The sequence below is a fragment of the Siniperca chuatsi genome, linkage group LG23 (assembly GCF_020085105.1).
Source record: "Siniperca chuatsi isolate FFG_IHB_CAS linkage group LG23, ASM2008510v1, whole genome shotgun sequence".
NCBI classification, from domain to species: Eukaryota; Metazoa; Chordata; class Actinopteri; order Centrarchiformes; family Sinipercidae; genus Siniperca; species Siniperca chuatsi.
Genome location: NC_058064.1, coordinates 6,017,550 through 6,031,286, shown reverse-complemented (window position 1 = coordinate 6,031,286; position 13,737 = coordinate 6,017,550). Strand labels below are relative to the sequence as shown.

The window sequence follows — 13,737 nt, the reverse complement described above, 5'->3', positions numbered from 1 at the left end:
TTTTGTTACTCTTCTTCCTTGGTTCTGTGTTGGTCTGTTTAACATAATTATGCTGCCATTTTGGCCACAACTTGAGATTTTGATCTCAAGACATCCTACTGGTTAAATATAAGTCAGGCAAAATTCAAAGTTTGTTCGAGAAAAGTAGAGTACACGCTTCCTTTTTGCATGCAAAAATAAAATGGGTGCAGGCATTGAGTACCTTCCACATCTAAACCTTTTGCTTAGACATACCAGTAACTGATGATATTTTGATTAAAGAATACTTTTTTTTTTTTAAATAAAGGTCACAGCAGGTGACAGAAAATATAAGTTTTCCCTGTAATATTTTTGGCACAGATCAGTTAAGGTCCAGTCACGCCTTTTTGAGGCTGTCAAATGATGTCTCACTCCAGCTCAGAGTTGGCATACCTCTCCTGGACCTAACACTGACCTTGGCAGTCTGTAGTGTTACATTAATCAGCCAGCAGCTCCGGGGTGGATGTCCTCACTTTGATCTCTGCCATACCTGAGCGCAGCGCTGTGTCTGTCTGTACTGTTGTCTGAGATGACTGGCAGTCCTGATTAAAAGACATTGGGCATCAGTTTGCCAGCATTCCTCTTCTCTAATAGATCATCTTAATGAAGTCACTGTGCTGTGGCGAGTGGCAGGTGATTAATACACACAAGTCATTAAGCCTGCTGTATAAGAGTGTGCCTCCGGCAGAGGTGGCCTTTGCTTGTTTAGAGATAAATCTGAGGACTAAGTGGACAGGGCACTGGCAGGGTGACAATGCAGCATGGATGTTCATATTGGATCTTAACTAGGTTCTCTGAGAAGAAGAGGGGGTATTTGGGTTAGGGCTGGACAATAAACCAAATTCATGAGCCTTAAATGTACTCTTATCACAGTTTTCAGTCAATAAGTAGTCTGAATTCCATATAATTAAATACCTACAACAGCTACAACCACTGATATTTAAACAAATGTCCAGTCAGCCTAAAGTCCAGTCCAGTAGTCTACTATCTTTAACTGGTCAGACTATAATGAATCCAGACAAACATATAAGTAAGCTAGCACCAAGTAGGATATACTGGTATTAAAATATACTTATTGTTACAGTCATTGTTATCGGGACAATTTATCATGATGTACATTTTAGATCATATTGCTATCCTAGTTTGGATTATGATACATTTTAGAGGGTGTATTAAATATTTACTATAGATGAATGCACTGCCAATACAATGTATGGTAATTTGTTTATTTTTTTATATATTTTTTTGAGCATCAACAGTATAAAATAAACATTTACAAAAAAAGAGGCAGAAGCACGATGCTCACTTTTTCTTTTTTTTTTTTTTGGGAGCCCACACTCCCCACCCCCTGCCCTGCCTTAAGCTCAGGTAACAAACAAAACAGAACGAAACAAAGCCCACATTAAGGGAAAATAAAATAAAATAACGGGAGAAAATACATCTTAAGAAAAAAAGAGAAAACTGTAAACAAATAAGTAATAATAAAAATAAGGCAACTCAAAAGTACTCAGTCATCTGACTTGTCAGGCAAAATATCTACAGTGTCAATGAGAGATAAAAATGGTCTCCATATTTAATTGATGTTCTTTAGAGAACTTCAGTTTTTCCAGCTCAAATGAAAATTGAAAAAGACAACAGATGAAACGTCTTTAGTGATGCGAAATGGGTTTTTTTTTTGTTGTTTATTTTTTTCAGTAAGTTCTCATTGATCCTACATCGTTTGATTGCTGGTTAGAGGCTTAAAGGTAATCTTACTGTATATGTTTGCATTGCTGCACAAGTGTTTGCCATGGACGTAGCTATGACTGCCTCTATTGTGTCAGTGCAGCTGAACAGTTTTTTGTGGAGACTAAGTCATTTTGAAAGATTATCTTGTGTGAAACAATTGTCTTTAAGTATGTATGCAATAAGGGGGAGAATGCACAGCAAGTTTCACTTTGAGTTTGAGTTTTCATTTATTTGCACATATTAAAATCAAAGAAAGGATATAAGCAGAGGTCAATTTAAATTACATAATCTTTACATAGACTTAAATAATCTACACATATCTTTGATACATTTTATTAAGCTAGATGTGATGACGAAGCCCTTCTTGGGTTTTCCTTCTCCCTTCACATTATTTTTATAAAATGTTTGGGAAGATTATTGTAAAAAGAACCCCTTCATTGCTATCAAGAACTCTATGTACTTTATTTATCTTGTCAGAGCTTATTTTATAGTGAAGAAATTCATATGGAACATCACCTCTTACTTAATACTTATTTTAGAACTTAGTTATTATATGTCTGTGTCAGATGTTCACATAAAAAATAAATTACATGTACACTATCTGCAAAATTCTTCAGTATAATCCACCCCTGTCTTAGTGTGCTTGCTGCTGAGTATTTGTGTGACATCAGCCTTTGGCAGCCCATCATTTCTTACCTTTTTTGTATACTCTGTCTAATGTTGTAGATCTACTGCCACACAATGTACTCAGCTCACTCAAATTAACCATGAGGCAGCATCACTTTCACAATCACATAAAAGGCAAATTCCAGAGTAGGGAACTAAAGAACACTGCCTGCTGTTGTGCAGACAAAGAATCAGATGCGTTCAGATATTTACAGCCAGGAGCAGAGCTTTAGAATAGATGACTGATCATTTTCTTCCCCAAAGAGAGAGTTTCCAACCACAACAGACATTCCTGACTGTGAAGCTCTGCTCCAGATGTAGCTTCTTTAATTCTTCATGTGAAGAGTGACGGACATGGGTATTGAGGCTGGAGCAGACCAGGATACGTGTGTTTAACTTGTTTTACTCAAGTAAACACTCTTGTGAGGCCATGACACTTGGTCCTGCTGTAAACAGGAAGCAGATGCTGGAAATCTGGCTGCTTCTTTTCAGCTCACACTCATGTTTTTATCTCTTTGACTTGTCATGTCACCATCATCACAGGAATAAATGTTGGTCAGTCAAGTTATACATATCAACTTTTGGCTGCATTTTACTGTATTTACCTAAATTATGGCTCATTAGGGGGCAGTTAATCATAACTTTATTTCCAGGATTAATAATCATGTAATTAAAAAATATTGAATTGTTTTGTATATTTTTAATTAATCTAAAAGTCCTGGTGTGGTATAAAATGTGCTTCCCTCGTGCATAATCAGTTGCATCTTGGGAGCATGCACCCAACTAACCAAAATTGAAATTAAGTGAGTAGAAGACTTTAAAATGACCATCATGGGGGGAAAAACAGATGTGATAGCATTTTTCTGGATTGATGCTTAGCTGGAAATGTGATGCAGATGAGCTGTCTTTATCTCAATCACACTGGTGCAAAGTATTCCCATAAATATGAAATATACACTAGATAACCTGAAATGAAAAGGTCCAGAGTGCTCAGAAGTTCCTTAAATAAATAAACCTTTATTCAGATGGCTATTTCATGGTGAAATTCTAAAAACATAAACAATGCTTGTACATGTTAAAATAGAGCTGGGTAACAAGCCACACGTAGCGGCACAAACTGCCCTTTTTACACAGATAACATCGTTTGTTTCAATAAAACAATGTGTCCAGTCAAAATATGTAAATCTGTTAGCTAATATCTGCAGCCAGTACAAACTGTACTTTCATTTACAAACTTTAGGAGAATGATCAAAGAACGGTACTTTGTATCTTTGACACTATTTGTGCTAACAAAATCTTTTTTTAAAGATCCCATTTTTAGTAACTCTTAGCTTTGGACCCTTGGTAATAATTAAATGTGATTACGTTGCTCAAAATATCAAAGTCAAACCATCAGTCAAAGCATCACTCATTCATCCTTCCACACCTTATCTGCTTGCTTCCATGGTCCAAGGTAAGAAATTGGCCAGAAAAATAAAACAGATTCATTTTTATGGTGTCAGGAGCAAAAACATCCCTTATATGGTTGCACGCAGATCCCCTTTTCCCTTTATTTGGAACAGAAGAAATGCACAGCAATTTGGAATACTAGAGGGCAAAACGGACTGCATCTCTCTCCAAAATAAACTTTGAAATTCCCAATTCAACATTTCAGGCATCTGTGTGCATAGCAGAGTGGTTAGTCACTGCACAATTCACTATGTGTTGACACAGACGAACTTCTGTTTAATTTCTTTTTTTTTTACTTACTTTTTTACTTTTTTCCCCACATATTGTTACGTCTTAATATTGAAATGATGCCCTGTCAAGTTGGCAGCTATACATTTCATGTGTAGGCTTGTGTGGGTATGTACATAGATGAATACTATTAAAGTACTAAATAGTGCAAGAACACCACAAACTATGGAAATCAAAACTTCACCAGAGAGGACTGGTGAGCACCAAGTTACATCAGGAGGAGGAGGAGAGGGCTAGCATTAGACTTTGAGTGAGAGTCAAAAAGAAAAGGGGCTGGCGTTTTCCCCAAGGACAACTGATAAACGGTTTGGCAGGAAAGGCCTTGCAAATGACTGCATTCCTTGTTAACCTTGTAAGGCTATTTTTACCTCTAAATGGCCTTTTGAGCGGGCACCTTTTGTTCGCCCTGCAGCGTGAAACAGGAAAGACTGGTTTGCATTGTGACCCTCTGGGAGTTTGGCCCCGATCTCTGTCTCTCGTCACGATCCAACCATCCATCCTAATGTCGAGCTCTGTTTAAGCAATGCATCTTCAGCGCTCCCGACAGATGAACCCAGTAACTCCGCCCCACAGTTCACTGTAAAGTAATGCAAATAGGAAGCTGAGGCAGTGCACATATTTCATGATAAAGCTAAGATTGCAAGGAGTAAAGTTGGAGGTTTTCCCAGGCAATGTGCAAAATCTCTGCCTAAATAATGAAAGCAAACCCCCTCATTCCTCTGTCAAAGGGATGTTTGTACTCTGTATGTTTGTACATGTCTTTTATTGTGTTTTCAAGGGACATTCCACTGGTCAAAAATCCCCTCTGACTGTCCCCAAGAGGTGAAAGGCCCCCGAACAGGCTGTCTTCCTGTTGCCTGACTAGACTCCTTCTAGTGTGTGGTAGTGTTTGAGCTGCAGCTCCTCAGGGATTCCTGGAAGTGAATGTGATCATGTCTTAAGAGGATTAAAAGGAGACCATGGCTGTGTTGAGCCAGAGGTCAACATCGCTGTTATGGTGGGAATGACCTCACCTGTCACCACGCATCTGTCAGTGTGTTGCACTGAAGTGACCAAGTTGCTGTCGGCTTTCTGCAGGGACCTTTCTTTACATCATGTAAATGAGAAACTTGATTTCTTAAAATCAGAGTAATGGATTAGAGAAACCTGATTAGCACAGCAAGGTTTCTGTTGGAGAAAAGTGATTTCTTGGCCATGTTAAAGGGTAACTAGCGAGTTTCTTACAGGATTTTTTTTTTTTACAAGAGCCTGTAAAGTGTAGCAGAGGCAGAATTGTGATGGGATTAAAGGGAACATCAATACTCACGGCCATGCATCGTTATATCCAAAATAATAAAATCAAAACTAAGACTGAACTGACACTAAAATAAAAAATAGTAGTTTTCGATACATTCACATGACAAGGAAAAACTGCAGCGTTTGGTCTAACTGCACTGTCAGTCTACAATAAATATCTTAAATATGCACTTAAAATGAACCAGCCAAGGTTAAAAAATATGGCTGGCCTGGCTAGTGAGGAAATTAGATTACTGACAAGCTGCATGTAAACACAGGTTTTTGTAACCTTGGGTCTGTTTCACAAAAGCGATTTTCTAGCACAGCAAATCGTGGCTGCGTCCCATTTCACGAATGATTGCTTTTTTTTTTTAACGTCCTACAGGGCTCTCACATGCTTATGACTGGTATGCAAGTTTTGATTAGTGAAATGTGTCAAAATGAGCAAGCCCCAGCTTGCATGTTGCAAATTTGGTTTCTTGTGTGCATGTAAATGTACCTATGGCTGATCTAATGATTGTTCTTGTTGTCTCTCTTCATCTATCGTTCTCTTCTACTTCTCTCAGAGCCTGGATGAGCTGGATGATGACAACACAGGGGAGATGAACCGGAGGGAGGAGGAGGAGCTGGTTCAGGCCAACACTTTCCAGAATGAGGCCATGACAGCTGACCCCGCCACCGGCCACTTAATGGTAAGCAGTGACGTGACAGGAGGAAGGAGGAGAGATCTTTTGTCACATACTGTACCTCTGGTGGTATATAACCATGTGGATAGTTTTGGTGGTATTTGCCCAGGTTCTGAAATATGTGTCTCTGAGATTTCAGCCTCCACCTCATTACAATGAAGGTAAAGAATTTAATGTGAACATAGAGTTTATAGTGAGGTCATTCATAGCCAGAAAAATGCTTCTAACATCCAAGAAAAGACATGATGTCTCTGCAGTAGTGCCTGTGTATTCCAGTCTGTATTTTCTGCCATAGACTCATATGATGTTCTACTCTTCCTCCACACTTTACTCGAGCAGAATAGTGTACAGATTGATACATCGGTGCTGCCAAACAGAGGCACTGTTGCTCAAGAAGACACCCAGAGAGCTCAGGAGCTGAGTTTGTGTGAAAAGCTACAGTGATGCAAAACCCAAAGGTGTCTCGGCATTTCATCATCACTGTGAAATCAGCTAAAAGCAAAAAGAAACACCCTAAAATGTTCTTAAAGCTACTTGGAGAGATAGTTCCTCACAAGTCTGGGGCCTTTGGTTTCTGGTGGTGTAATTTGCTTATTCCTAAAGCTGGTTGAACATAAAAAGTGTGACATAAACTTGAGATATTTACAATGCAGCTGCTGTTCTTGAGACTTTTATAGAGATACAGATTTTGCTTGTAACAATAATGGTGTTGGGATAAATTGTTATTAGTTGATGGACTAAAAAGGAATCTACAAATATTTTGATCATCGATAAATCATACAAATTTTATCAAGCAAAAATACCAAATATTCACTGGCTCCAGCTTCTGAATTGTGAGGATTTTCTGGTTTTCTCAGCTTTCTATCATTGTAAATTGAATAGCTTTGGGTTTTGGATGGTTGGGCTTTTTCATTTTTTTTTTTCAAACTAAATGAGTAATCAATTAAGCAAAATATCAATAGAATTATAGATAATTACTTGCAGCCCCAAACATGAGCAGAAGCAGTGTCATCTACATCACACACAGCTCATTGTTTCTCTGTGCAGCTCAGGTGCATAAAGTTAAGAGCCACATTCATCAACTTCATTTGAAAGCCAGTGTTAGGATCTGCTTTGTGTATAAGGTGTCTGGTTCTCAACAATGCAAGTCAGATACTGGTGATGTCTACAAAATGAGTATTTTAATCTTGGCAAGTCATTTTGTGTTTATTTATTAAAAGTGAACCCATGCAGAGATAGTCTGCTCTTCCTCCAAATAAGACCAGGAGGTGTCTGTAGAGTGAGGACATAAATGAATTAGTAAAATTGAAACCAAATCAGAAATGACACGCTCGTAATTTGAGTCTTTATTTAGTCGAGAACAGAAGTTCATATTCAGTAGTGCAGTGTACCGCATGTTATTTCAAACTCTCTTCAAATACACACAGTGATTTCCAATTAGAAATTGAGCACACAAAGGATATGAAAAGCATCCAGCTGTGTAACAACAACTGGAGCCTCCACGCTGTATTTCTGTAAAACATCATCTGATTGACATAAAAATTGCCATTTGAAAGAAATAAAAAATACAAATCAAATGGCTCTGCCACTGAGTGACAAATCTTGTAGCTAAGAGTTGCTTTCCAGATGGATCGGCTGTTATGCATCAGCAGGCTTATTTTGTTTTGGGCTGCAAACGTCTGAGGCTGTTTACTCAAAGCGAGGGCTTGTGTATGAAATACGTACACAAACACCGCACTAACAGGAAGATTGTGACAGCACCTGCTGAGATGTCGCCCGGATAAAAAATAAAAAGCAAAGGATTCAACTATTTACATAAGGTAGACAACGCATAAACAAACAACAAGCAATTCAGTAGAATCCTTTTTCTGCAGCTTCCACACAGTTTTTCCATTTATAAGGAGAGATTCTCAGTCCATCATTTGAAACCGAATATGTCCATTCATGCCTGCTGAATGTATTCCTACCATCACAACATGAGGCCTAACGCAGACCAGATGTGGCTATGCAGAAACTAACCATTAGATGTCTCACTGTCACTCATATAAAACTGACATTTATATTCCACTGGGGGTCCTGTGCCAGCTTGCTCATAAGGAGGCAGACTGGCAAAATAACGAGAAGGAGAGATCCAGTGTGGTCAGTGGATTTACTACGGAGCTGTCAGGTAGACATCTGTAAAGACAGAGCATCCCAAAAATGTGCCGTTCCTCCCGAGCCACATTTATCATGGGGAGACAAGCAATTGCCATGTCAGGCCCGTTATGATATACAGCGTCCAGTCGGGCCTCTTGGCTGGTATCAAGAAATCTGGACAAAAAGTTTTTAAAAAGAACCTCACTTCAACTTCTGTTCAGAGCTGTAGGGCTGTAAACAGTCTGTGTTAGCTGCTGAAGACATAATGGAAACTCCACAAAGGATCTTGGATATTTTATCAGATGTTTTAGATTCTGTAATGATGTTCTTTTTCCATCTCTTTCTGTGGATCTGTGTTCCATTTAAATCTGCTTATAGAGATGTGTGCCCTCTGTGTGTGTATTTGTGCATGGACACACATCTCCTCTCTTTGTGTGACAGGACACATGTATCTGATATGTGCAGGCTCAGTGATGGCCAGTCAGAGAGGCCCTCTGCATGCATGTGGTCCTGGTTATCAGGCCTCCCTCTGGTATGCAAGTCCTACAAGGAAACCTGTTTCAGTGATCCAGCAGCCAGAACCATATGGAACATTCCTCGGGATCATCTGCATTTAATGTGGCGCCAGGTCCACAACAGAGCGGCTTAGGTCTTTTCTCTGCCTCTCTCTCTCGTGGAAAACAAATCTCAATCCAGCACTTTTTAACAAGCCTCATTTGCATTTTTAATTAGCACCTTTCAGTCCAAAAAATGGTGCTGATGCAAAGCATCTTGTCTGAACAACAGGCAACTGTTCACTACCCGTCACATGGCATTTCCAACCAGGAGCAGCAGCCCCTGTGCTAGCAGCGAACTGAATTCATCTTGTTGCCTGAAACAATATTTGATCACATTCACACCTCTGTTGATTCAAGATTTTAAGGATTACTGTTATATAAGCCAACTAAACCACACCACTATTTATCTTTAACAGGACAGCTACCAGCAAAAACACTTTAGCTAGTTGGTGAGAAACTAAACAAAATGTTCACAGCAAACCAGGGACACTACAGCAGAGCCAATCATATTTTATTCAGTTATCATTCAAAACATAAACATAAAAAATAAGGAGCAGTTGCAGATTCAGCAGCCTGGATTTTTTTCTGGTACAGGCATTGCATGGGTGCAATTTTAAGAACCTTAGGGAAATAAAGGGGAAAATACCTTTGACTAACACATATGCAATAGCTGTACCAGTCACAGCAAGGGCAAGAGGTTAATATGACTTTGTGCTGCTGTTTACAGAGTAGTTTGCAGGTTAGTCTTGTTTTCATCTTCAGCCTTCGATTTATGTTCCAGGTTGGCATTTTGACATCTATTTTTTGAGCCGGCATCAAATACTCAGACAGCTAGGTGAGGTTGGCATCTTAATTAATAGTTGTGTGAGAGATCTATACTATAATAATAGAGCAGTAAGGAACAATAGGTGCAATGTTAGCCCATTATTATGACCATCATGTAGACGTCAAAAGAAACTGCAGCAATAAGCGATGGGAAAACAATTCAAATGTTTTCATATAAACATATACAGTACTTGCCAGTGATCTTTCCCAGGATAGAGACTTTCCAGTAGTCTAGTTTTGCTGGTTCATGTATTTGGCCTGTCTGCTTCTTCTAAATGCCAATCATGCATACTTATTTGAAGAGTCTCTCTCGCTCTCTCTCTGTCGAATTTATTGAATGTCTCCAGTAAAATTGTGATCTTTATCAGCTTTGTTCAGAGAAATGCTCCGAGCGCTGCACTGTTAAGCGGCTGGATGGAAAGCCAAAGATCACTTTTTTATGGTCTGAGAAGGCATTCCTTTAGAGATTTTTAAATTTAATGAGCTGTCAAGACATAAATCATAGATCCCATCAAGCCGTAAATGTCCGAGCAAGACATTGTGTTTTATCACACATTCAAAGTGGCATGGAGTGTTCCTTACACATACACACATAAATGCACATCAGGTAGTAATCTGCTTGAGTTCAGTGATAAAGTACTTGTTTTATTGTTGATATTTGTCCCTCTGTATTCTTAGTAGCTCTGAGCGCTGCAGCTGGGCTTATGGGAGCTGTCAGTGCAGCTCAAGCATGATAAATACAGTTGCCCAGGCTTGTATTGTGTGCAGTGAAGAAGTCGTACATGAATTACACTGACCTTGTCTCACAGATTCAAATCCCAGACAGGAGCTGCACACCGTGATGCTCTGCCAAAAGGTGCAGTAGTAATGTGGCAAATGCAGTCTGGGATGTTTTCTGTAAACACAATATGATTTCATTTTCGGCTGTGTATCAGCCACAGAGGAATGTGGATGATCGGTTTATCCTCAGTCCCTTAGTAATAGAGGGAATGATTGGCTGCAAGCTACTGTGAATAATTAAAACCTGTTTGATACTGCACACTTTACTGTACTTAAGTCAGACCTTTACAACTTATTAAATACTTAACACAATATAAAATGTCTTTAATGTTACCTTATGTAATGCTATTGGAATTTTGAGTGTCTCACATACTGCTGTAATTGATTACTTGTTATATATATTATTTGATATAAATAATATTGTGACTGTGTGACTGAAATTCTGTTCTAAATTTTGTTGTTTACCAACTAAAAGAGGAGGAAGAAGTGGAGATTTGACAGTTGTTTTTTTGTTGTTTTTTTTTAAGTTTGGATGTGGATGGACTTAAAGAAACGTCTTAGTGAGGGTGGAACCCTGTTTGACACATAAATGGCATTTTCTATTTATGTATCTGCAGTAGGGTGGCCATGCTGCCTCAGTGTAACTGAAACTGTCTGCAGTACTCAGACTATGGCACAAAATAATGAATTAGCATGAGATTCTGACAAAGTGCAAGTGATTATAAACAGATCAGATATGGGGCTTTTATTTATAGCACAGTGCTTCTGAAATAAGTTGTAGTCAATGCAACCTAACACTGAAGAGTGTCTAGTGGCCATTAAAAATCCAATTAGGATGAGCAATTTATTTTATTCTAATAAAGATATTAATGTGCAGTCAACATCAAAAATAAGACATACTGTATGTATTCTCAAGAAGCACCTCTATGATCAGTAATTTCATACTGCCAGGTCAGCAAAGCCCAACCACACATCTACAGTGCTGATTTAAACATAGACAATCCTTTGATTAGTTGCTTCACTTCCCCTACAACGAACAATGTAATCATTTAGTCCTGCACAGTGAGACTCGCTCATGTATACAGTGAGGAAAATAAGTATTTGAACACCCTGCTATTTTGCAAGTTCTCCCACCTAGAAATCATGGAGGGGTCTGAAATTGTCATCGTAGGTGCATGTCCACTGTGAGAGACATAATCTTAAAAAAAAAAAAAAAATCCAGAAATCACAATGTATGATTTTTTTAACTATTTATTTGTATGATACAGCTGCAAATAAGTATTTGAACACCTGAGAAAATCAATGTTAATATTTGGTACAGTAGCCTTTGTTTGCAATTACAGAGGTCAAACGTTTCCTGTAGTTTTTCACCAGGTTTGCACACACTGCAGGAGGGATTTTGGCCCACTCCTCCACACAGATCTTCTCTAGATCAGTCAGGTTTCTGGCCTGTCGCTGAGAAACACAGAGTTTGAGCTCCCGCATGATGCTACCACCCCCATGCTTCACAGTAGGGATGGTGTTCTTGGGATGGTACTCATCATTCTTCTTCCTCCAAACACGTTTAGTGGAATTATGACCAAAAAGTTCTATTTTGGTCTCATCTGACCACATGACTTTCTCCCATGACTCCTCTGGATCATCCAAATGGTCATTGGCAAACTTAAGACGGGCCTGGGCATGTGCTGGTTTAAGCAGGGGAACTTTCCGTGCCGTGCATGATTTCAAACCATGACGTTTTAGTGTATTACCAACAGTAACCTTGGAAATGGTGGTCCCAGCTCTTTTCAGGTCATTGACCAGCTCCTCCTGTGTAGTTCTGGGCTGATTTCTCACCTTTGTTAGGATCATTGAGATCCCACGAGGTGAGATCTTGCATGGAGCCCCAGTCCGAGGGAGATTGACAGTCCTGTTTAGCTTCTTCCATTTTCTAAAGATTGCTCCAACAGTGGACCTGTTTTCACCAAGTTGCTTGGCAATTTCCCCGTAGCCCTTTCCAGCCTTGTGGAGGTGTACAATTTTGTCTCTAGTGTCTTTGGACAGCTCTTTGTTCTTGGCCATGTTAGTAGTTGGATTCTTACTGATTGTATGGGTGGACAGGTGTCTTTATGCAGCTAACGACCTCAAACAGGTGTAACTAATTTAGGATAATAAATGGAGTGGAGGTGGACATTTTAAAGGCAGACTAACAGGTCTTTGAGGGTCAGAATTCTAGCTGATAGACAGGTGTTCAAATACTTATTTGCAGCTGTATCATACAAATAAATAGTTAAAAAATCATACATTGTGATTTCTGGATTTTTTTTTTTTTTAGATTATGTCTCTCACAGTGGACATGCACCTACGATGACAATTTCAGACCCCTCCATGATTTCTAGGTGGGAGAACTTGCAAAATAGCAGGGTGTTCAAATACTTATTTTCCTCACTGTAACTGAGCAACTGAGTCTGTGATTACTCTTGGAGACATTTTGCAGTTCTCTCTTGTTCTGAAGTTTGATTCGTCACTTCCTATCGATGGAGAAATAAGGATTTAATTTATACCAGTCCCAAAGGTTCACAAATTTTCATGCTAGCCAGTGGGTGCAGGCGATAAAACCTCTGCTTTAGCTTTAATGTCTATATATATTTTGTTTTGACTGCACATATCACAATGTGCAAAATGAGGACTGGCATACAGTAGCCTCACAATGTCTGTTAACAGCTGTGACCTTTCCTTATATTGTTGTTTTGACTCATATTTCAGCCCTTTTTCACCTCAGAAAATAATCAATCCAGCCCACTGACCCTTGTCAGTAGGCCAACAGACTTTGAATATGAAACTTACTATGCTAAATCTTAAATACAAGTTGTATTACAATTTCTGGGGAAACAGTCATTTCCTACATAGTCAGGCTTCTGTTGGAAACCAGCAGGCTGGGTTTCCAGGTCAGTTGTATACACAAAGAATCCTGTTGGTTTATTCAAGTTACACTAGACTGTGGAAGCAAGAGAGTAAACACACATTTACATTTAGACAGCATTTTTTATTTCTACACTGTGATCTGTATTGACTGAAGGCTGTTAGAGGGAACCTGGATTTGGTTCCCCCTTACCTAATTATTTACTCTGGGACGGGCATATAGTAGTACGATCAACAGAAATCTTTTTACAAATGTGTAATCATGATTGCAACTTCTCAAATCAGACCAAAAAAAGCAATTTTAAGAACCCTGGGAAATTGTGAAGGACTGTTTTTTTTACTGTTTTCTGACATTTTCAGACTAAACTATTAGTTAATTGAGAAAATAACTGAAACAATTATGAATATGAAAGTTTTACTTGCAGCCC

The 13,737-nt window shown here is 38.9% G+C and overlaps 1 protein-coding gene across 3 annotated transcripts in view; it reads left to right on the top strand.

Moving 5' to 3' along the window:
- pawr (PRKC, apoptosis, WT1, regulator) overlaps positions 1–13,737 on the top strand; it is a 75,293-nt gene that overhangs the window by 43,086 nt on the left and 18,470 nt on the right. For all 3 annotated transcript variants that reach the window (XM_044186691.1, XM_044186692.1, XM_044186693.1), the window contains exon 3: positions 5,991–6,116. In XM_044186691.1, the coding sequence (XP_044042626.1) occupies positions 5,991–6,116 (126 nt within the window). The remainder of the gene's footprint in view (positions 1–5,990; positions 6,117–13,737) is intronic.